The sequence below is a fragment of the Manis javanica genome, chromosome 4 (genome assembly GCF_040802235.1).
Source record: "Manis javanica isolate MJ-LG chromosome 4, MJ_LKY, whole genome shotgun sequence".
NCBI classification, from domain to species: domain Eukaryota; kingdom Metazoa; phylum Chordata; class Mammalia; order Pholidota; family Manidae; genus Manis; species Manis javanica.
The window spans coordinates 9,278,330-9,303,789 of NC_133159.1; the positions used below are offsets into that span (position 1 = coordinate 9,278,330).

The 25,460-nt window shown below is 38.0% G+C and overlaps 1 protein-coding gene across 12 annotated transcripts in view; it reads left to right on the forward strand.

Moving 5' to 3' along the window:
• The window catches only part of VPS13D (vacuolar protein sorting 13 homolog D), a 277,290-nt gene that overhangs the window by 45,048 nt on the left and 206,782 nt on the right, over positions 1-25,460 (forward strand). For all 12 annotated transcript variants that reach the window (XR_012129991.1, XR_012129992.1, XM_073233217.1 and 9 more), the window contains 5 exons: positions 5,896-5,986; positions 7,557-7,683; positions 9,202-9,382; positions 18,898-19,080; positions 24,435-24,657. Coding sequence is in view for 10 of the 12 variants with exons in the window: in XM_073233217.1 (XP_073089318.1) it covers positions 5,896-5,986; positions 7,557-7,683; positions 9,202-9,382; positions 18,898-19,080; positions 24,435-24,657 (805 nt within the window). In the remaining 2 variants the exon portion in view is untranslated. The remainder of the gene's footprint in view (positions 1-5,895; positions 5,987-7,556; positions 7,684-9,201; positions 9,383-18,897; positions 19,081-24,434; positions 24,658-25,460) is intronic.

Sequence of the window (25,460 nt, forward strand, 5' to 3'; positions counted from 1 at the left end):
TGAGCCCTTTATCATTATGTAGTATCCTTCTTTATCTCTTGTTACTTTCTTTGTTTTGAAGTCTATTTTGTCTGATATTAGTACTGCAACCCCTGCTTTCTTCTCACTGTTGTTTGCCTGAAATATGTTTTTCCATCCCTTGACTTTTAGTCTATGCTTATCTTTGGGTTTAAGGTGAGTTTCTTGTAAGCAGCATATAGATGGGTCTTGCTTTTTTATCCATTCTATTACTCTATGTCTTTTGATTGGTGCATTAAGTCCATTTACATTTAGGGTGACTATTGAGAGATATGTACTTATTGCCATTGCAGGCTTTAGATTCGTGGTTACCAAAGGTTCAAGGTTAGCTTCTTTATTATCTTACTGCCTAACTTAGCTTGCTTATTGAGCTGTTATATACACTGTCTGGAGATTCTTTTCTTCTCTCCCTTCTTATTCCTCCTCCTCCATTCTTCATATGTTGTGTGTTTTGCTCTGTGCTCTTTTTAGGGGTGCTCCCATCTAGAGCAGTCCCTGTAGGATGCCCTGTAGAGGTGGTTTGTGGGAAGCAAATTCCCTCAGCTTTTGCTTGTCTGGGAATTGTTTAATCCCGCCATCATATTTAAATGATAGTCGTGCTGGATACAGTATCCTTGGTTCAAGGCCCTTCTGTTTCATTGCATTAAGTATATCATGCCATTCTCTTCTAGCCTGTAGGGTTTCTGTTGAGAAGTCTGATGTTAGCCTGATGGGTTTTCCTTTATAGGTGACCTTTTTCTCTCTAGCTGCCTTTAAAACTCTTTCCTTGTCCTTGATCCTTGCCATTTTAATTACTATGTGTCTTGATGTTGTCCTCCTTGGATCCTTTCTGTTGGGGGTTCTGTGTAATTCCATGGTCTGTTTGATTACTTCCTCCCCCAGTTTGGGGAAGTTTTCAGCAATTATTTCTTCAAAGAGACTTTCTATCCCTTTTCCTCTTTCTTCTTCTTCTGGTATCCCTATAATACGAATATTATTCCTTTTGGCTTGGTCACATATTTCTCTTAGTGTTGTTTCATTCCTGGAGATCCTTTTATCTCTCTCTATGTCAGCTTCTATACGTTCCTGTTCTCTGGCTTCTATTCCTTCAATGGCCTCTTGCATCTTATCCATTCTGCTTATAAATCCTTCCAGGGATTGTTTCACTTCTGTGATCTCCTTCCTGACATCTGTGATCTCCTTCCGGACTTCATCCCACTGCTCTTGCATTTTTCTCTGCATCTCATCCCATTGCTCTTGCATTTTTCTCTGCATCTCTGTCAGCATGTTCATGATTTTTATTTTGAACTCTTTTTCACGAGGACTAGTTAGGTCTGTCTCCCTCTCAGGTGTTGTCTCTGTGATCTTTGTCTGCCTGTAGTTTTGCCTTTTCATGGTGATAGAGATAGTTTGCAGAGCTGGTATGGGTGACCGCTGGAAGAGCTTCCCTTCTTGTTGGTTTGTGGCCTTCTTCTGGGAGAATAGCGACCTCTAGTGGCTTGTGCTGGGCAGCTGTGCGCAGACAGGGCTTCTGCTTCCTGCCCAGTTGCTATGGGGTTTATCTCTGCTGTTGCTGTGGGCTTGGCCTGGCTGGGGCTGCTCCTCCAAAATGGTGGAGCCCCGTTGGAGGGGGAGCGACTGGGAGGCTATTTATCTCCGTAAGGGGCCTCTGTGCTCTCTGCTGCCCAGGGGGTTAGAGTGCCCAGAGATCCCCAGATTCCCTGCCTCTGGTCTAAGTGACCTGTCCTGCCCCTTTAAGACTTCCAAAAAGCACTCTCTAAACCAAAACAACAACAGCAACAATGAGAGAGGGAACAGAAAGGGAAAAAAAGGAAAAAACACGTGATTTTTTTTTTGTCCTCAGGTGCCAGTCCCAGGCACCCGCTCACTGGTCCTGCTGCCCTGTCTCCCTAGCACCAGGGTCCCTGTCCTTTCAAGGCTTCCAAAAAGCACCCACCCACCGGTCCCGCAGGGAAAGAACGCTCAATATTCTTTGTCCTCAGGCACTGGTCCCAGGCACCCGCTCACCCGTCCCGCTGCCCTGCCTCCCTAGCACCGGGGTCCCTGTCCCTTTAAGGCTTCCAAAAAGCACTCACCAAAAAGAGAGAAAAAAAGGGGAAAAATGCGCGATTTCCTCCGTCCTCAGGTGCCGGTCTCAGGTACCTGCCCACTGGTCCCACAGGGAAAAACGCGGGATATTCTTTTTCCTCAGGTGCAGGTCCCAGGCACCCGCTCACCAATCCCGCCGTCTTGCCTCCCTAGCACCGGGGTCCCTGTCCCTTTTAGGCTTCCAAAAAGCACTCGCAAAAAAGAGAAAAAAAAAAAGGGGAAAAACGCGCGATTTCCTCTGTCCTCAAGTGCCAGTCTCAGGCACCCGTCCACTGGTCCTGCAGGGAAAAGCAGGGAAAAACGTGGGATATTCTTTGTCCTCAGGCGCCGGTCCCAGGCACCCGCTCACCAGTCCCGCCGCCCTGCCTCCCTAGCACCGGGGTCCCTGTTCCTTTAAGGCTTCCAAAAAGCGCTTGCCAAAAAGAGAAAAAAAAAGGGAAAAATGCGCGATTTCCTCCGTCTTCAGGTGCCGGTCTCAGGCACCCGCCCACCGGTCCCGCAGGGAGAAACGCGGGATATTCTTTGTCCTCAGGTGCCGGTCCCAGGCACCTGCTCACCGGTCCCGCCACCCTGCCTCCCTAGCAACGGGGGCCCGTCCCTTTAAGGCTTCCAAAAAGCACTCGTCAAAAAAAACCCGCTCCGGTTTCTTTCCACCCGCCGGGAGCCGGGGGGAGGGGTGCTCGGGTCCCACCGGGCCGGGGCTTGTATCTTACCCCCTTCGCAAGGCACTGGGTTCTTGCAGGTGTGGATGTGGTCTGGATGTTGTCCTGTGTCCTGTGGTCTCTATTTTAGGAAGATTTTTCTTTGTTATATTTTCATAGCTCTATGTGTTTTTGGGAGGAGATTTCCACTGCTCTACTCACGCCGCCATCCTGGCTCCGCCTCTCGCTTGGTGACTTTTAAAGTATGGTTTTTATCGTCTCTTCACTCACTCAGAACATTATTGGCTTCCATTGAGGGCAACAATACAGCTATTCAGAATGAAGCCTCAAAAGTTAGACTGCCTGGGTTTGAATCCTGACACTTTTTCTGTAATTGTAGAGCTGTGTGGCCTTGAGTACATTTTTAAAACTCTTTATCCCTCAATATTCTCATCAATAAACTGGTGCCTGCATCATCGGGTTCTTGTGGGGATTCAGTGAGATAATATATAGGAAGGCCCTTTGAACAGTGCGTGGCGTGACATAGCCTTCCATGAATGATAGCTTTTACTATTTTACTGTTATGTGGGTTACCATACTTATAATTTGCCCTTGGTATTCCTCATACTGCAAATATTTAAAAACACATAAAAAAGACAGTACTTGAATTAAAGGTTATTTTGCTCTGTGTGTTAGAACAGTAAGATGTGTGAACAGTTAAATTTAATTGACCATTTGGGGGCACATCATAGCAACTGGCACCAGCCCAGAGCCCTGGACTCCCTGCAATGACTGATCACATTTGGGGGTCTCAAGGGGGAAGTTCTTCATCTATGTGTCTTAACACGTGTGGACTTGCACTTGCTGTTGGGAGGAGAATCATGTTTTTTGCAGTTGTTGTTTTCTTATTGCCCTAGCTTCATTTCTCTGGAAATGGGAGAGCTCTCAGGGGAGAGCTGGGCATGACCCTGTGTTAGCTCCCTTGCTTGGTGTCCGTGAGTGACAGCCTTTGGAGTGCTCTGAGTCCTTTAGTACCTGTTTGGCAAGATGAATGGAAACTGGAGCGGCTTCATTCTTTTGGACTTTATGTGCTTAGAACTTTGTTTTTGTGGTACCTTTTATGAACTACCTCAGGAACTCTTTGGTGTTGGACGTGGCGTGCTCCCAGGGGACTTCGCATGGATAAATGTAGCTGATTTTACAAGAAAACAAGAGTGGATAAATGCCCCTTGACATTGCACTTTCTTAGAATAAAAAATTTTGAAAATATTTTTCAAAATATAGAATAGTGTAATGAACCCCCATATACCCAACCCTGTGAGATTCATCATATTCACTTGATTCCCTTTTTCTCTTTGCTGAAGTATTCTAAAGCAAATTCCAGATATATCACTTTACCTCTACATACTTCACTATTCCTTTCTAAGAAATATAAACATTTTCTTACATAACCACAATGCACTGTTACAATCTAAGCCAACAAGAATTTCTAGGTATTGTGTAGTACCCACCAGTCTGTAATCAGATTTCCCCAACTGTCTCAAAAGTGCCCTTCTACAGGTGGATTGTAGAGGAATGAATGGTTTAAGAAACTTCATGTCTTTCCTTTGATGTCTACAGTTCAGTGGAATACTTTGCTTTTCTAAATCAAAGTTTCTTCATCTACAAAATGAGGAGATTAAGTAAGATGACATGTGAATCTCTTGAATGGAAATCCAAATAAGGTTCACATTACATTTGTTGCCAGTCCCTTTAGGTTGTTAATTTAAAGAAAGCCACCCCATCCCCACACCCCCAATCCCTCCATGTAGACTGGCTTGTAGATACTGGATTAGTGTTCTGTAGAGTGTCCCACATTCTGTCTCTGTGTTTTTGTTTCCTTGTGATGCCATTTGACTTCTTTTATCTTTTAATTTAGAATTGTTAGCTCTAGAGACTTGATCAGATTTAGGTTCAACTTTTTGTACGAGCACTTCATGGGTGCCTCCTGTTGCTTTATGCCAGGAGGTAATACAACATCTGATGGTTCCACATAGTGACATTAAGATTCATGCTGAGAGTGGGTTCAGGTGGTGACAGCTGGATTCCTCCAAAAAAGTTTTAGACCCAGTATATTTGTTATTTTGGTCCCCTTCATGATAATATTCCCCTGGACCTTCAATGCCCTGTGTCAAAAAGCTTACTGCTAGGAAACCCTGGCACTGGAGTCACCCCCAAGGTCATTGTTCTGTCCATATAATCCCCTCCTTTTTTCTCTGCCTTCCTCTACAAATGTTTTTCCTTCTGCCTTTCCTCCTTTTATTTTCTCATCTTTTTTTTCTCCTAATCAGTCATTCATCAAGCATTTTCTGAACACCCACTTTGTGGTAGGCACTGAAGAAAAGGGGTGAGTATGGCGTGGTCTCTGTCACTTGGAAGCAGTGAGTGTGAATTGAGGTTTGATTTTCTTTTCTTCTTCCTTCTTGGCACTGATCCCTTCTCTCCAGCTATGGCATTCAGAGTTGCCTGCCTTAATACATCCTGGACATGTAAGTCCTTTGAGTATATAAAATGATAGTATTCCAATAGAGAAGTTATTAGTTATAAAGAATGTATTTTTAAGGCAGAGGATTTTGGCTTTCTTCTATTTCTAGTTGTGCCCTGGAAAGAAATCTTTGATTTTGGCTCCTAGGTGAAGTCCCAGTTGGTCATTGGGGGCTTCTATTAAATATTCATCCAAGACATTAAACAGAGTTCTAAATCATATGTTTCATTTTGCTTTGACAAATTTCTTAGGGTGAGGTTTGCCTTAGTGAATCTCGATGAGTGATCATGGAATAGTGCAGTATTAAAGACAAATGGAAAATGAGAAAAATTGTTTTATAATATAAAGTATTTCACTAACAAGGTATAGACAAAGCAGCCATAGAGAAGACTCCCAGAACCTGGGTTTTAGATTGTCCAGTTGTATTTCTTTCTTATCAGCTCTCTCCTTAGATTATGGTTTAACTGGCTAAAGAAAACTGAAATGAAATTGGCATCAACAAAATTTTACCTTCAGGTTTCCTGTGCCTTTCTGCATCTTCCTCAAGTTTGTTCTGCTGTTTGCCTGAAAGATACCCTTTTTCTCCCAGTAATGTTTGCCTTACTTTATCTTCTGTGTTCCTAGGTTCATTCTCTCTCTCTTGTGCTAAGTAAGACCACCAGTGAACTTGCTAAAGCAAATGTGTCCAAATTAGTGGCACACCTGGAAATGATTGGTAAGTGGGGATCTTCCAAAATCTGGTAAGAATTTGAACATCCTGCTCACAAATCTAATTGTTTTCACATGCTAAGTAAGGTGTGGAATCAGTGGCTTGATTGTGGTTATTGGTCTGGCCATGATTTGTGGTGGCTGTTCCAAATGTTGGCTTAATGGTCAGAATCATCTGGATAGCTTGTTAAAAATGCAGATGTTTGGCACAACTCCCAACCTTTCCCAGTTGCAAGAATCTGATTTAGTAGATAGGGATGGGACCCTGGCATCTATCTGTGTTTTTACAAACTATCTGGGGTGACTATAGTTTTTTTTTTTTTTTGTCCAAATTGGGACATTTTTGAGAGTGAAAGGGGCATTATTAATAATTGCACTTGGGAAACAGGCTTGTAACAGGGATGACCGGGAAACCAGGGCATATATTCACTCTACCTATTGCCATAAATAGAGCGAGCCACCATTAGGGGGTATGGTTTTAGATGGGCGGATGTTTAGCTACCAAAAGGAGCCATGGTTTCAGGCAGGCTTTATTTCTAAGGGGACTCTGCAGGGTGAAATTCCCAACAGAACACAAGTGATCAGCCACATCAAATTCTAAATAGTAGGGATTTATAAACTGTGAGTAAAGCAGTATTCCTTCCTTAAGGAATAGGTAATTAAATATGGAAGATTACAAAGCTCTAATGTTGACTATAAGTAAAAATAAGAATGTCTTTTGGGGAAGAAGTGAACAGAAATTGAGGTTTTATGCCTGGTAGGAATCAATTCATAAAAGCTTCCCAGAAGAGATAGGTCTTCAAAATTGGAAGGAGCTTGGGTATTTTTGTTAGAGGACATTAAGAGTCAAAAATAAGTATGTGTCTTCAATTCATTGCCAAATACAAACACCTTGATCATTGTTTTGTTAATTATGATGGTAAAATTTGTTTTATTGGAAGCAACAGTTAAGAATATCCCTTTTCAGCATCCACACCAAGTTAAGAATAATTCATTAAGGTCTCACAGTCTAGGTGTACAGTTCACCATTCTTCCTTTCCTCTACCCACCTTCAAGGGGTTTTACTCATGTGATACAAGAGTAGTTTCACTTCTATGTCTCCAGATTCTCCATCAATTTCACCTTTTTATTGAATCACCCTAAAACTTGCTTGAATACCTGACTTACACGTCCTCCTTTATTCTTTTTATCTGTAGTTCAATGAGAAGACCTTGTGCTATTTCACTAATTCTAATTAGCTGACTGATCTCAGAAAGAATCCCATTCTGTCTGTATTCATGAATGCCTTGTCCTTTAATTTGAATGTGCATTTACCTTCTTTTCCCTTGCAAATGTTAATATCTGATGTTGCTGTATTACTTCAATTCCCTTTGGGCTTCTGCATTTTCACCATATGAACTATTGCATAAATCTTTTTTCTGGCTGTATTGGAATATGAAAATTTGATTTTGATATTTAGTTTGATAAAATAATGAGAAGTCTGAGACATGTGTATATTAGCTTTTGTTCCAAACATATTTAAAGTGTATGACATAAAAAGATAACTTAAGAGTGTGTTCTAATTTTAACATCCCCAGAGGGAGACCTGGCCTTACAGGGGAGCATTGGGAGCCTATCTCTAAGTGACCTTACAGCCCATGGAGAGTTCTACAGAGAGCGGTTCACTACAAGTGGGGAAGAAGCACTCATCTTCCAGGCTTTTAAGTAAAAATATCGATTTTTCTCACTTGATATTTTTGTCACAATTGCATGATGTTGCAAATTCTTGTCAACTAAATGATTAAGAAAAGTTTTAAAAAATGTTACATTCTTATGTAAAATTGACATGATCTGATTGTGAGGAATCCTGATTTATATTGAAATGGATCTGTGTTGAATTGGTCTACTCAGGCTACATAAACAGATGCGGTATGATAGAAATAATTCTGATTATTACAAAGCCTGGGCTGTCATGCTGGTTTCCCACTAACTTGTTATGTGACTGTTGGCAGGTCACTTAATCTCCATTCCTCGGTTTTTCTATCTAAATATTGAGGAGACTACTTTAGATTAGCTCTGTGTTCCACCCAGCTCTATGTCTGGAATGATTTTAGCCTGAGAAAGCTGTTGAAGATATGGATGTTAAATCACATCATGTACCTTTTTCTGTATAAACACAACCTATATTGAATCTTCTTAATTTTAGAATTTAGAAGGCATATATAGGCCTATGTAGTTATTACAGAGTGTTTTTTTTTTCAGAAGGCTGAGTTTAAAATGGTGGTTTTCAACCTTTTGGAGAGCTATTATAAAACGTAGATATCCTGCTCTGTCCCCACACATTCTGGTCTAGGGTAGTGCTCAGGTCTTTTTTTTTTTTTTTTAACTTGCCCAAGGGGTTCTAATGTTCAACCAGAGTTGAGAAAATTGTTCCTAAAGATGTGTGAGAACCTTATCCTTTCTTTTCAGGAGAGTACATCATACACTACTGAGAATTTAGATTGATTTGTTTATGCTATTACCCAGTTTGGAGGCACGGTTCTATAATAAATGAGATAATTAATATAAAACTCTTAATTCTCTGCCTGACACAGAATTGGTGCTTACCAAAGAGAGTTTCTTTCCTCAATGACTATGTCCTGGGTAACCACTTATTATTATGACACCGTGCTCTCTTAAATTCAAAATCATACAAATTTTCTAATTTATCTTGGAATGTAGATAGATGCTAATTCTCTTTGGCCTACATTTCACTGAAGTGAAAAGATGATTTCTTTCTGCCTCTGAAAGACAGTTATCCCCCAAAACATTTGTTCTGTTGCCCAATTTTCTTCACTCATTGTTTCATGGCCTTATTTTATTATCTCTCCAGTCCATATTGTCTTTGAGCAGGAATAGTCAGTTTTCCTGAAACACAGGGGGAAAAAAAGGCCCAGGTGAAAGCTCTGAATTACAGGTGGCTTCTGAGTGAGTTCTGGAATCAAGAGTGAGTTTATTGCCCAGAGCCACCCATCTGTTTATAGCCCTATCACATGAGACTTTCATTTAGCGTCCTTAGCACATTGCTGAAGCTTAGAAAGGAAGTAACTATTGGGGTTTGCTTTGTAAAACATTATAGTGGATTTCCATTTTAGTCGTTAGTAGTGAAAGCTCTTTTCAAGTAAACCCCTTAATCAGCCTTTTCTTCAAACACTAACTTATATCTTGCAGCTGTCTGAGTCATGCTTTTGCCCTCATTCCTAGGTACGGACGGCCCGATCCTCTGCTCCAGAGAGAACATGATATTCGTGTGAGTCTGCAGATGGCCTCTGTGCAGTATGTGCACACCCAGCGCTTTCAGGCGGAGGTGGTGGCCTTCATTCAGCATTTCACTCAGCTGCAAGATGTGTTAGGGCGCCAGCGAGCTGCTGTTGAGGGGCAGACGGTAGGTAGCCTCATTGCTCCAAGTTGCTTCTCCAGTTTGATCGGTCAGTAGAACTTGTAAGCCTACAGAGATAAATCTAGAAAGTCCACAGAAAAAAGTAAAGGTAATTAGGTAATGTTATGTTTACTAATGTACTCCATGTAATTGATTATCTACAGATATCTTACTGTAATCAGAGAGCTTATATTCTTTATTCATTATATCATGTTTCAATACCTTTTTTTTTTGTTATCATTAATCTACAGTTACATGCAGAACATTATGTGTACTAGGCTCCCCCCTTCACCAAGTCCCCCCTACAATCCCCATTACAGTCACTGTCCATCAGTGTAGTAAGATGCTGTAGAATCACTACTTGTCTTCTCTGTGTTGTACAACCCTCCCCATGCTCCCCCCCCCCACATTATACATGCTAATGGTAATGCCCCCTTTCTTTTTCCCTGCCCTTATCCCTCCCTTCCCACCCATCCTCCCAGTCCCTTTCCCTTTGGTAACTGTTAGTCCATTCTTGGGTTCTGTGATTCTGCGGCTGTTTTGTTCCTTCAGTTTTTCTTTGTTCTTATACTCCACAGTTGAGTGTGGAGTATGGCACTTGTCTTTCTGCACCTGGCTTATTTCACTGAGCATAATAGCCTCTAGCTCCATCCATGTTGTTGCAAATGGTAGGATTTGTTTTCTTCTTATGGCTGAATAATATTCCATTGTGTATATGGACCACATCTTCTTTATCCATTCATCTACTGAGGGGCACTTAGGTTGCTTCCATTTCTTGGCTATTGTAAATAGTGCTGCAATAAACATAGGGGTGCATATGTCTTTTTCAAACTGGGGCTGCATTCTTAGGGTAAATTCCTAGAAGTGGAATTCCTGGGTCAAGTGGTATTTCTATTTTGAGCTTTTTGAGGAACCTCCATACTGCTTTCCACAATGGTTGAACTATTTTACATTCCCACCAGCAGTGTAGGAGGGTTCCCCTTTCTCCGCAACCTCGCCAACATTTGTTGTTGTTTGTCTTTTGGATGGTGGTGATCCTTACTGGTGTGAGGTGATATCTCAATGTGGTTTTAATATGCATTTCTCTGATGACTAGCAATGTGGAGCATCTTTTCATGTGTCTGTTGGCCATTTGAATTTCTTCTTTGTAGAAGTATCTATTCAGCTCCTCTGCCCATTTTTTAATTGGATTATTTGCTTTTTGTTTGTTGAGGTGTGTGAGCTCTTTATATATTTTGGATGTCAACCCTTTATCGGATCTGTCATTTATGAATATATTCTCCCATACTGTAGGGTACCTTTTTGTTCTATTGATCGTGTCCTTTTCTGTACAGAAGCTTTTCAGCTTGATATAGTCCCACTTGTTCATTTTTGCTTTTGTTTCCCTTGCCTGGGGAGATATGTTCATGAAGAAGTTGCCTCAATACCCTTTTAAGTTTAGTTTTAGATTCCTCTCAAAAAGATAAACACAGTTTATAGATAACATTTAAGACTCTCGTCCATTTTAGGACATAAATGGGGATACTACTTCTCTTGGAAAGAGGTTGTGAAGAACATATGTTATATAAAGAGGTTGTTTTCCTCGGGTTGACTAGAAGTTTCTAAATTTCTTAGTTTATGATTCCTTTAATGGCTTGAAAGTTTTTCCATGGTACATCCTGGGCCAAAAGAAACACCTAATGGTATTTCCATTTACAAAGTAAGTCTAAACAACTTAATAAATACATATGTCCTAGTAACTTAGTAGCTGTTTGAAAGAATTATTGCATTAATAATATTCTTATTGCATTCTTAACTATAATTACTTACTAGTAGGATGTATGTGTCTCTTGGGTATTGTACAACTTTTCAGACTTGAAATCAGGCTGGACATCACAAACCTCATTTCCTATTCACATTTATTCTCTCCTGGTACTTACTTTTTATTGAAGCAGCTGCTTAAGACCTGGCTTTGCAAAGATGTGCCATCACTGAAAGAAATGTAGCATGATCTGACATTGAGTGCAAACTTCCTTAAGCTAGCAGTTTGTGCACTTCCAACAGATGTGTTTCCCTCAGAAACCTGTATGTCCTGGAAGTGCACATGTAAGTGTGTGGTGGTGCCCTGTGGTGTCCTGGCACAGAGTTTGGGAATCACAGAAAATGATTACAGTGTAGTTCTTTGTAAAACTTGTTATTTATGTATTTCTGAATTGTATTGGGTAAAAGATTATAACTTAAGAAATAGATACTGTCTTTATAGTGGCAACATCTAAAAATACTTTGTTCTAATTAAAAATTTTTGAATATGTTATTTATTGATTTAAAATCAAAATAAAAAAGGACATTTGGAGAAAAGTCTCCTCAGTTACTTTTCCTCAAGACCTACTTTTATTTGCTATTTCCAGTTTCTCTCTCTGGAAGCCACCAATGATACCAGTTTCCTGTGTCTTCCAGAGAATGTTTTTTAAAAAATGTAAAAGCACAATCAAATGATAGGGAACCTGGAAAAAAAAAGGATCAGTTGTACCAATCTCCTAGCACCATTGATACATGTTTTAATTTATTTTCATTTTCCTCCCATACATGTTTCCATGGTTATAATCATGGAGTATGTAGCACTTTTTTCTCTCTTTAGAAACTTAAAAAAAAATTTTACGTGTATCAAAGAATACCTGTAGCACCTATGTAAGTAACAAAGTATGATAGTAAAATGAACATCTGTGAACCCACAACTAAAATAAAAGCTAAAACACTACTACTAAGGCTGCTGCGTTTGTTCCTTCCCGATCTCATTCCCCTATCAATTCCTCAGGTAACTACTCTCCTGACTTTTGGGTCCACTAGTCCCTTCAAAATTAAAAAAAAGAAAAAATCTTCCTATACAATATCTTTTGTTTTGATCTTTATGGAAGTGGTATTAAACTGTATTTAATGTTATGTGACTTGCTTTTTTGTGTGTGTTAAATAAATTTGTCACGTTGCTACATGTGATTGCATTTCATTTAATTTTACTGTTGTGTTTATTATGTATAAATTTTATTCATTTTCCTGTTGAACATCTGGGCTGCTTACAGTGTTTTGCTGTTGTGTATTATGTCTCAATGCACACAGGTTAGAGTTTCTCTGAGATGTCAGCAGTGGAATTACTGGCATACAGGCTATGCACATTTTTATCTTTACAAGATAATGCCTTCATGTTTTCCAAAACGGCCATCTCAATTATGTATTCCCATTGGCAATGTATTAAGAATTCCTTTTAATTTATATCCTTGTCAGCACTTGTATTATCAGCTTTTTTGTTTTGAGCCAATTACTGGGTGTAAAATATTTTATATTAATGTATTACATAAGAAAAAAGTAAATTGACGAATAGCATACAGTATGTATAGTAAATTTGTAAAGTGTTAATTTTTGGAATCCAGCTCTTCTTAATGTTTTCTCATAATCTCCATCTTGCTTTGCATTTTTCATAGCTATCCTATTTAATGACTGTATAATCCATTATGTTAGTTTACTTAGCCATTCCTTATTTTTTAACATTTAAATTGCTTCCAGTTATTCATTGTAATGAGTAATGCTTCTCTGAATAGGTTTGTGAGCATAATTTTTGAGTTTTTTGAATTAGGTTTATAAGATAAAAATCTTTTAAAGGGTATTGTTAGTCCAAAGCTATGAAAATTTTTGTGACTTTCAATAAAACTTTGCTAAATGCTGTCCGTTAGAATTGTTACTACATTTAAAATAGCTATTTTTACCTGCATGGTTTAAACAGTAGTTTTACTGTGAGGGATCATTTGAGTTAGGAAATGAGATGCTGTACATTACTGGGTAATTGGGTTTCACTTTCTAGGGTAAGCAGGAATTAAATAGGTAAGCCTTTTAAGTTTTTGCTTTATCAAATTATATAAGACAAACAGGTTAAAGGAATGTTTTTCTGTTTTAAACAGGGCTGAATGTGTGGGCTTTGAAGAAAAGCTGATCTACTCAAGGATCTTTAATCCTAGCTGTTTGAATTATTTAGATTGATGGGTTTTGAATTTCTTTGATTTCTGGAGAGAACTAAAGACCTGCTTTTATTTGCTGATAAAATTGCGGCTATTTTGTTTGAAATTTAAATTTCTTTCTCCTACCATTGTACTGGTGACAAGTGGTATCATCATCTGCCTTTGACTTATAGCTGGATTTTTATTACTATATTTTCTGGTGTCTGTAAATAATGATCCAGTGGAACTTTACATTTCTTGATGTTTGAAATTATAAGGGCATTGGGCCAAATATGAACTGTTTCCTCTATTATTTATCTGGGAAGTATGATGTAGTTTCTCTGCGTATTTGACTTTACACGTAGTTTTTTTTATTAAGCTTCTTTATTCATTGAGCAAGTGGGAGTACACATTTTTGGTGGAGCTAAGATGTGATATTGCAATTTAGAAATCTTGGGACAAGAACCTGGACTCTGCTGTTACCACTATAAGCTGTGTCAACAGCAGTGAGTTATTTTTCTTGCTCTTCTTTTGACTCACTTGTAGAAGGAAAATGGAGATAACAAAAATAAGTATGCTGTACATTCAGTTAATATTTTTATTAATAATGCTTTGGAATTTTCATAGTGTTTTCACATGTATATAATCTCATTTGATCCTTAACAACCCCATTTGTTCATTTGTTTAAACTATTTAGTGAATGTTAACTGAGGAATGATGATGTCATACAGCCTGCCAGGTGCTAGGAACATAATGGGAAACAAGAACAACAAGGTCACTGCCCTCATGGAGCTTATATTTTAGTGGAAAGATACAACAGGAGAAAAAGATAATTTGTTACGATTTTACCTAATGAGGCAGTGGTGGGCAGGTGTGTTACTGTCTTTTTATAAGCAAGTAAACAATAATTCTTAACTCTGGTTGTCTGTAACTCTAGTTAACTCATGATTTAGCTTTTTCCATTAACATGTAACTATTAAGGCATGTTAAAAAAAAAAGTAAGAGCATAGCAAAGAGAAGACAAGTAGTGACTCTATAGCATCTTCCTACCCTGATGGACAGTGACTACAATGGGGTGTGTGTGTGGGACTTGATAATATGGGTGAATGTAGTAACCACAGTGTTGGTCATGGGGAACCCTAGCATAAGACTGTGAATCAATGATACCTTAATAAAAAAAAAAAGGGAAGATCTATACAGTATGCCAATAATAGGTTATTTTGAATCTGTAAGTTAATATATTAAACTTCAAAATAGAGCTGTTTGTGTAGTGTATAGGAAAAAAGTGCTCCAAGGGTATGGTGTTGGTGTGTGAATAATAGTTACTAAATAATCACTAAATAATCAGTTTTAGGCGTGTTGTCTTATTTAATCCTTACAACTCTTTAAGAATAGGGCCTATAATTATTCCCATTTCACAGATAAGGAAAGTAAGACACAGAGACTTACTAGCTTAACCAGGATCACCAAGCTAGTAAGTGGCCAGAGTTGGGGATTCAAATTCAGGTAGTCAGGCATCAGAGTTCCTATTCTTAATTCCTATAATGAACTGTCAAAGTGGTAATAGTATTTTTCTCTGAAGGTGGGATCATGGCTGATACCAGTTTTCTTTTATTTTGTCTTTTTTCTTCTAAATTTTCTACAGTGAATACTATTTACTTTGTAAGTCTAACATTTAGTTAAAAACAAAGCAGACATGCACATAGCCATGGGTTGATAGGCAATACCGATAAATCATGTACAGTTAAAAAATGAAAACACTGTTAGTTGTGTTGTAAATTCTCCTGACTTATGTTCTTAGCACCAAAAAGAAAGAAGAACCTTTTATATTGTAAAGGCTATATTGAAACGTAATAAATTTTTTATAGGCATAGGCAATAGAAAAAATTTACAAATGTGAGTAAGTAGAAAATTAAAACTGTCTTGTCTCACTGTTTTGTAATCTTTATTTTTCACTGGTTAGTATATGAGAAACATTTTGTTATATTAGTGCATTATACTTTCAGCTTTTTTTGTGGTATAATTTACTTGCAATAAAATTAACCAATTTTAAGTGTACAATTCAGTGCGTTTTAACAATTGTATACAATCTGATAACCGAACCACAATCAAGATTTTTAGAACATTCATAACATCGTGTCCCTATGCAGTCAGTCCCCTAGCTCTGATGCCTGCATCCTAGCAGCCATTGATCTGCTTTCTATCACAGTAGTTTTGCCTCTTTTTTTTTTTTTCTTTTTTAGAATTTTCCATAAATGAAATCAGACAGTGTGGTTTGTGTCTGGCTTCTTTCTCTTAGAATAATGCTGTTGAGGTCTGTCCATGTTGTTGCAAAGTTATCAGTCATGCATTTCTTTTTATTACTGAGTAATATTCCATTGTTTGAATATAACAGAATTTGTTTATTCACCCATTTGTTGGATAATTGGGTAGTTTCCAGTTTTTGGCTATTATGAACATTTGTGTTTAATTCTCTGTGTGAATATATGTTCTCATTTCTTCTAAGTAAATACCTAGGAAAGGAATTGCTGAGTCATATGGTAACTATTTAACATTTTAAGAAACTATTTTTTCAGAATTGTTTTTGGCCGTTCTAGATTGTTTTCCCATATGAGTTTTAGAATCAGCTTTTCAAGTTCTATAATAAAGCCTGTAGTAATCTGATTAGTATCGTGTTGAATCTGTAGGTCAATTTTTGGAGAATTGACCCCTTAACACTATTGAGTCTTCTGATTCTGGTGTATGTCATATTTCACTGTTAGTTGTTTAATTTCTTTCAGTGTTTTATACTTTCAAGTGTATATCTTTTGTTAAATTGATTCCTAGGCATTTCATGTTTTTGATGTTACAGATGTTAATTTTTAAAATTCTAGTAGCCAGTTCTTTGTTGGCTGTACATACAAATACAGTTGATTTCTGTACACTGACTTTGCAGTCTGCAATTTTGCTAGTGCCACTTAACAGTTCTAGTTCCTTTTTGTAGATTCTTTACGATATTCTACATAATCATATTATCTGTGAATGAAGTTTTCCTTTTTCCTTTCCAGTCTCTGCCTTTCATCTGTTTTTCTTCCCTTAGTGCCCTTTTTAGGACTTCCAGTAAAATGTTGAAAGGAGTGGTTAAGAGCAGACTTCCTTGCCTTGTTTCCCGTCTTAGGGGAAAAGCATTCAGTTATTCCAGGGGTTGGCACACTATGGCCTGTGAGAATACACACATACATACACACGCACAGGCACGTATATGTACACACATACATGCACACATACAGACACATACATACAGTTTTATTGGAATACAGCCACATTTATTCATTTACTTATTGCCTTGGATGCTTTTACAGTTTTCTTGATTTGCTCCAGGTTTGTTATGGATGTTTATATCTTAACTTCCTGAGGGATATTAGTTTGAAGTTTTCTTGAATAGGAAAGAATGCCTTTTCTGGTAACTGGGCACTGCCAACCTTGTACGATGAACTGGGAGTGGTCCGTCTCCTATTTTCAGAAGAGTTTGTGCAGAGTTGGTAGTATTCCTTCTTTCATATATTCTGGGTACAGCCTTTTGTTTGATATATGTATTATAAATATTTTCTCCCGGTTTGTGGCTTTTTTTCCATTTTCATAACACTGTTCTTTGCAAAGCAGAGGTTTTTCATTTTAAAGAAGCCCAATTTTTTTATGCCTTAAACTTATGAGTAAGAAGCCCAATTTTTTTCTTTTATGATTGGTGTGTTTGTGTTTTGCTAAAGAAATCTTTGTCTACCACTAGTTGGGGAAAATTTCTTCTGTGTCATCTTTTAAAGTTGCTTATCTCTTTAATATTTGTAGGTTCTGATTTTAGATCCCTTCTCTTTTGATTTCATTTTTGTGTATTTTTCGAAGTGAGGGGTTGAGTTTTTTTTACCCCCATCTACATATCCAGGCTATTATTTTCTCATTGAATTATCTTGGCACTTCTATATGAGAATCAGTTGACCACATATGTATGTGTGTAGTTCTTCATTCTCTATTCTGTTCCATTAATACATAATTGATTGTATACCGATACCACCTTGTCTTGATTACTCTGCTTTAATAGTGCATCTTGGAAGCAGCTGGTATAAAGCTTCCAACTTTGTCAAAGTTGTTTTGGCCATTCTAGGAACCTTTATTTTATACAAATTTTAGAATCAGTTTATCTGTTTCTACAATAGAGTCTGCTAGGATGTTGGTTGGGATTGCATTGAATCTCTTTATCCAGATAATTAACATCTTAACAACATTGAATCTTTGGACCCTCTAGTATGCCAGAGCCTCCATTTAATTAAGTGTTCAGTTTCTCTCAGCAGTGTTCTGTAGTGCTGGGTGTAGTGGTCTTAAATACATCTTCTGTTCAATTTTTTCCTAGGTATTTCAAACTTTTGGTGCTGTTATAAATGATAGCAATTTTTAAAAGCATTTCAATGACCAGTTGTGTTGATAGTATGAGAAATAGGATTGACTTTTGCATATTGACATGTTGACCTCATATCGTGCAATCTTGCTAAATTTATTCTAGTTCCTTTAGATTCTTTGTTTTAGTTTTTTACATAGATGATTATGTTGTCTGTGAATAGGAGAATATTATTTTTTCCTTCCCAACCTGTATGTTTTTTTATACAGACTAGGACTACCACTGTGGTGTCTAACAGAAGTGGTGAGAATGGATATCCTTGTATTGCTCCTTATCTTAGGGGAAAAATGTTCTGTTTTTCACCCTTAAATATGATGTTAGCTGTAGCTAGCCTGTGGGGTTTTGTTTTGTTTTCTTGTAAGGAATCTGTTCACTTCATCTAAATTGCCAGTTTGTAGGTATGAAGTTGTTCAGAGGTTCCCTTGTCTCTTTAATGTCTGTAGGTTCTGAAGCAGCATCCACCGCTCCTTCCTGACGGTGGTGACTTGTTTCCTTTCCTTTTTCTTGATTAGTGTAGCTAGAGGCTTACCAGTTTCATCAGTCTTTTCAAAGAACCAGCTTATTGAGGCCTGTATTATGGCCCAGGCAGCCTCTTGATGAGTCTTCCATGTGCACTTGAAAAGAATGTATATTCTGTGGGTATATTATATTGGGTGTCATGTTCTATAAATGTTTGATTTTTCTGTATTGTTTATCTATTTTCTAAATAACTGATTTCTGCTCTTCATTTTTTTCCTTCTTTCTACTTTCTAAAGGTGGAAGCTCTGAGCATTGATTTAAAATATTCTTATTTTTATATTAAATAAGCATTTAGTGCTATACATTTTTCTCTCAGTACTGTTTGAAGTGCATCCCACAAATTTTAATATGCTATTTTTTTATCAGGTCAAAATATTTTTCTGTTTCCCTTCTGATTTCTTCTTTGACCTGAGGATTATTTAGAAGTGTGTAGTCTAATTTCCAAATATTTGCGTTTTTTCCCCTTATCTTCTTGTTGCTGATACCTGATTTAACTCCATCATGGTCTTTAGATACATAAATTCATGAAACTTGAGAATCTGAAGTTATTTGACTATAAAGTTAGGGAATTAATTGAGCCCCTGAGTCAATTTTCCTTCCTTTTTCAGGTGAGAGATCAAGCCCAGCGCTGTTCACGGGTTCTCCTGGATATTGAGGCTGGTGCTCCTGTGCTTCTTATCCCAGAAAGTTCCAGATCAAATAATCTGATTGTAGCAAATTTGGGAAAGTTGAAAGTCAAGAACAAGTTTCTCTTTGCTGGTTTTCCTGGGACTTTTTCCTTACAAGATAAGGTGAGCCATCAGTATCCATTCCCTTTTTAGTTCAACTAGTATTTGAACTCCAGTTGAAAATTTCATATATTGCTTTAAGACAACTACTGTTACTTTTGTAGTATATGTGGTTTGAAGAGCTTTTGTTTTGACAATTAACCCTTTAATAGAGATAGTATAAATTATAACCTTTGCTAACTATATATAGTAACTTCTTTTAGCAAAGAAACTAACAGAACCAACCTCCCGTCTTTATAATGCTTTCCTCACAGGCTGACTGTCTAGTCAACTTTTTGCACTATATGGCTTTTTTTCAGTGGATATGATTTGGCCCACAGTTTTATCTGAAGCCACTTAGAGCATATTGCTTTATAGTTCCAAACTACTTTAGTACTTATTTCATGCAACAACGATCAGAGATAATTGGAGATCTTGTTACTTGAAGGTGGTTGTTATTTTCATTTTACCTTTGGAAAAATGAGGACTTGAGAATAAACTATGAAAACGGAACACTTAGTAAAGCACAGGCTTAATGCTGAGAGGACCTTGGAGGTAGTGTAATTAGCCCCCTCCTCCCCCATCTGCAGCTGAGGAGACTGAGTAACCTTGCTGGAACTTGAGACCAGGTCTTGTTTTAAACACATACTGGTGTGTGTTTTAATGGAACCTTGCTGGTTTCTGTAGCAGCTTTTCAGTCCATCTGCTTATTTAGTAAAACTCATTTTAGCTTGTCAGAAAAGCTCTTAATGAAGTTCCCAGCTACTTACGCTCATCTTTAGTCTAACAGCTAAGAACATAGGGAGAGAAAGAGCCTTTGAGGAGGATATACATAAGATATGATTATGAAATCTTATGACTGATAATAGGAATAAAATAGACAACATTTGTTGGATGCTTATTTTACATCAGTCCATACGAACTAAGCTCTTTACATATAGATTTTGTTCTTAGCAACCTAAGAAGTATCTAGTATTATTAACAACATTTTTCGATAAATAAATTGAAACTTAGGTAGGGGAAGTCATTTCTTTTGGATTATACAGCTAGTAAGGAGTATAGAGTGGACCTCAGACTTTGGTGTGTCTGCCTTCCATGCTCCATGGTCTTCATTGTGATAGCTTTTACCTCCCAGCACAGGCAGACCTCTGGCATAGTACAGGTCGGTTTCAGGCCACTGCAATGAAGTGGACATCACCATAAAGCATGTCAAATGAATCTGTGGCTTCCCAGTGCATAGCAAGTTATGTTTATACTATGCTGTAATCTATTAAGTGTGCAATAGCATTGTCTAGAAAACAATGAAAATGGACTAACAGTTACCAAAGGGAAAGGGACTGGGCAGATGGGTGGGAAGGGAGGGATAAGGGGGGAAAAAGGGGTATTAACGATTAGCATACATAATGTAGTGCGGGGTGGGGATACCGGGAGGGCAGTATAACACATAGAAGACAAGTGTGATTCTGTAGCATCTTATTACGCTGATGGACAGTGACTGTAATGGGGTATGTGGTGGGGACTTGGCAATAGGGGGAGTCTAGTAACCATAATGTTGCTCATGTAATTGTACATTAATAATACCAAAATAAAACAGAAACAAAAAACAATGTACATACCTTAATTTGAAAATTCTTTATTGCTAACAAATGCTAACTATGATCTAAACTGTCACTGAGTCATAGTCACTGGTCACCGATCACCATAACAAATATAGCAATAAGGAAGAAGTTTGAAATATTGCAAGAATTACCAAAATGTGATACAGAGACAAAAAGTAAGCAAATGCTGTTGGGAAAATGGCACCAGTAGACTTGCTTGATGCAGGGTTGCCACAAACCTTCAATTTGTAACAGAAGTGCTATGTCTGCAATAAAATGAGGTATATCTGAATTAGGATTAGGTTTATGTGGGGAAAATAAACTGGCAAAGGCTATTCCTGCCATGCATGTCACTGGCCCTTTTCTGAATAGCTATTGTGCTTGTAGATTTTCTCAAGGGTGTGGCAGTTAGCTCACTAAAATAATATAGATGGAAGGACTCCAAAGATTACTAGAGGAAAGACAGAAGCTTGAGCAGTTAGCACTCACCTCTCTAGGTGTAGAAAGGAAAGAAAATGAAAGATAGTGACAGGGTGGCAGTCCTCACAGGCCTTTGCCCAGGAGCTCAGCCCAGGACAAAGAGTAACAAGGAGACTATATTCGTTGGTAATGCCTAAACTCAAATCATATTATTATTTTCAAATTACTCTCTCCATACTTGTCATTCATTTTGCTTCTCTCTCATCCATTTACTCACTATTACTATGCATCCTAAGCCAAAAATACTTGCTTCAGTGAGTGGGAGTGGGTAGAGTAAGAGTGAGTGGGGATGAGGCAGCTAGAACCATAGAACCACGTCCACTGTTGTGACCTTGGGCCCAGGACCCGGGGTTGGGGGGCTTGGATGAAGGGCGAGAGGGCAGGTTGTCCACATGTGCCTCACTTGCAATTGCTCAGGGAAACCAGATTTAGTGGTCAGAGCAGAGGGTTGAACCCAAACAGCAGTGTTTAGCGATGCAAAAGGAAGAGCGTCACCAGGTCACTCATGTTTCATAGACGTAGAGCTGAGGATTGAGAACCTCTCCGTTTACCTTGCTGTAGGAAGCCCTCCTGTGGCGATAGGAGGCCCTACTGCCAGAGGCTTTGATAGGGAGAAATAGGCTTTCACTTATCGACATTTCTTAAGACAGTAAAAGTCAAATAATTACTATTGGTCTTTCACAGAGAGTTAGTAGAGAACTACTAACCTGGTCTTAATGAAGAAAATTTGTTTTCAGGTTGAGAGAAGCATTTTGCTCTTCACTGACTAGAGTCTTAAAAATTATAAAAGAAAAGTTCATTCATAAAAAGAGAGGTTGGTAACTACTTCTAAAATTTCTTACTTGATTCTCCTTAGTATGAGATTTTTATAATTAATGTGACTAGATATTAAGCAGATATCTGAACGTGTGTTTGCACGTGAGTGTGGTCCCCACTGTCACCGCAGGATACTGCGTTGTTCCAGTTGTGCCACCATTTCTGTTCCAAGGAGGGTGTTGACATCCTCCTTGGGGACCATTTTTTGAGTCTATAGTAAGTTCTTTGGAATATATTTGTGGTAAATCTTCGTTTTGAGGCCAAAATATTTAGGAATAGGGCATTTAGAGCCAGAATGGGTGACCAAGTTAAATAATACCACTTTTGTTTCTTTAACCTGCCTAAAAAGGTAACGGGATGATTTTCTATATCAAATACATCTGTGTATGGGCTCATGAGCTGATTTGATAGTTACTTAGCCTCTAAAGAAGAATTGGAAAAATATTTTAAGGAATTTTTGCAAGTGGGTTTCTGCTTTGTTAAGTAAGCCAAGTAATAGCATGTAACTTCCAGCATTTTAATGAAGACTTTTCCTTGTATTTGTTTTTGAGGATTTGATTTTAAGTGGCGGTGCTTACAAGGATTGCTTTTTCTTCAAGGTATAATATGCTTTTTGCTCCTGGTTATTCTGAAAAACCTTATGGGATTCAGCAGTCAATTCACATTCATATGCTTAAAAAGGAAAATTTTGAAAACCAACTCTTTAAAATAACTCACTACTTGGGAAAGCCTGCTCATTACATTTTTTCCCCCTGGTGAATCACTTCCCTTCTTAGAGAAGTCCTTCTTAAGGACTATTAAAAGCAATTTCTTTTTCTTTTTTCTTTTGTAGTCTTAAGTAGAATGTTCTTGGTGATCTTTTCCTTAAATCCTGCAAAAACTTTGTCTTGTTACACACCAGTGGTGGTGCTGTAGAATTCCATAAGGGCTGCTTGGAGTGTGTTGCTTGTTAAAGTATTTGTAATCAGATAAACGTATCTGTGAAGCTTACTTTCCACATATACAGTCAAGCTCAATTGATCTAGGCCTCTATGAAGTAACTACTTTTTTTTTTACCAAAAGTCACTTTGCATTTACATTTTTCCTTTAAAATATTTGCATGTGTGAGGTTTGTCTCATATGCATTCCAGGGGTTAAAAAACAGGAAATAATCCTGAAATCAAAGCTCACAGAGGGGTCATTTGCCTTTGAGTTCCATGACTCCTGTGTGTTTTGAATTGTTTTACATAAATCCATGTCTTAATGAGCATGGGTTTGAATTTTTTACATATGCTTTTCCTTTCATTTTTTTTCTCAATGATAGCTTATGCTTAAACCATAATTTCTAAATCAGTCTTTCAAAAGCTTTGAGTTAATCTCCTCAAGCCATTGATTTATTTAAACCAACTGCAGAGAGGATATAGAGATGAATCAAATGAAGGAGCAACAAATACTCTCTAGAGTTTAAATAAACTAAGCGAGAGGGAAGGTTTTTAATGTTGAAATACTTAAATACCAGCATTTACCTAGTTTTTTGCCTTGCCAAAAAGAAAAAGAACTTGCAGATAGTAAGAACTGGTTTGTTTCACTGTCACATGTAATTACTACTCAAGATGACTGTGAAGGAGAACAGTATTATCATCTCTTTTTCAAATGCTGAGAGGAATAAACATACAAGGCAGTCCTGGAGGAAAAACCATTCTTCCCTTCCTCCCAGCATGCTTCATGAGAAAGGATAGATGAAAACAAACTGATGGTGCAGAAGGAATACAGATACCTAGCTCTGAGGCTTGGGTGAAGTTACCATGGCAAGTCTAAAAGTTAATTATGGAGTCATTCTGGCGAAAAAGATTTCCCATTAGCAATTAACTGAAGGTATTAATTATGTAAGAAAAATGTATAGAATTTTCAATGAATTGCAGAATTTATCTTACTCTGTATTTGCTCCTAGTTTTTGTGCCCTTGAATAGAAACATAATAGGAATGGCTGACCTTGTATGTTTTCCATTTGCAGTTAACTTAGATGAGAAATGTAAACCCAGGTGGGGAGACTTCTAGAAAGTTCGAACACATTACCTAGGCTTGATTCCATTGGAACTATATTGCAGTTAGATACATTTTCTTAGAACTGTGAACCCTCCCCTCCAGCAAAGCAACAATATATGTCATATGGCTGAGAGATTTGCTTTTTTTGTTGTATTTGACCTAGATTAAACCACTGACAATTAGCATCTTGACATTTACTCCTAAACCAAAAGATAACATGTTCCTGCAAAATTGCTATAGTTTTCAGGTACTGAATTATATATAACATCTCTGCAAATAATTATATTTATTGTGGTAGAAAATGTCATGGCCTTTTGTTTATGGGATCTGGGGGGAACACGGAAAATGCCAAGCATTAGAGAGTCTTTGAAGAGCCCAGGGACTGGGATGAGACTTCCAGATAATAAAGATACAGTCACCCCCATCCTTGCCCTCTAGTTTTATTTTGTCTCTTCCCAGGAAGCTGTGCCTTCAGCTTCCCCAATGGGGACTCCCAAGCACAGTCTGAAGAAAATGACAAGCACAGAGGACCCGAAGGGAACCCATTCCGAGGGGCTGTTCCTGATGCCTCCTGCTGGCACGAGTCTAGGCAGCCTGAAGAGTGAGTGTGTATCGAGTACCTCCATCAAGCAGCAAGGGCGACAAGCCACACCTTCTGTCAGCCAAGTGTCCAGTAGTCCAGGTAAAAGAGGAGAAAGGAGCTGCGTAATGCAGGGGGGGAGGTTTGTTAGACTGTTGCAGGAACCTCAGGGAAGATGCATCCTGTGCAAGCAGATGCCAACAAAGTGGCAGCACGTCTTCAGTGATAACCTGATGGTGATATTGCTTAAGTAGGCTTAAGAATCTTAGAATGTCTATTTAACATTGGGTAACTTCCAAAGCAGTGTAAATTGGACACAATGTAAATAAAGAGATTTAGATGGCTCTTTAGGGCTTTTTTCTTATGGGTCAAAATAGTTACCACTATTTTGTGACAGCTAGAATTAAATTCTTGCATCCTTTGACACATTCTTGCAAGTTACTATCAAGACACCACCCTTTCTCTGTTTAATTACTATTCTATTTAATTGTTAAAAAATAAATAAAGGATTCTTAAAAATATTAATGGAAATTAAGTAACAGAAATACTCTTAAGTAACAATTTTTAAAAGACAAACTATACAGGTTTTGGTGCTCTTTTCTAGAATTTAAGGATCAGTTATTCCAGGTGAGAGCCTAATTTTAGTCTTTCGGGTTTTAAATGTGTTCTGGATGGGTGTTGGATTAGGTAAGTGAGGTGCTGCTCCGATTAGTTAGCAGGGGAAGCAGAATATGATCAGGCACAAAAACCAACCCAATATGATTGGACTTTGAAAGATGTGGGACACTAGCTGAGGGCGACTGCTGAATGTATTTTGTTAGATATGAGGACTATTTTAACTCCCTGGAGTACTTTAGTCCTAGAGGTGACAGGAAAAGTGGTTTCTGTGTGGTTACATTGATGAT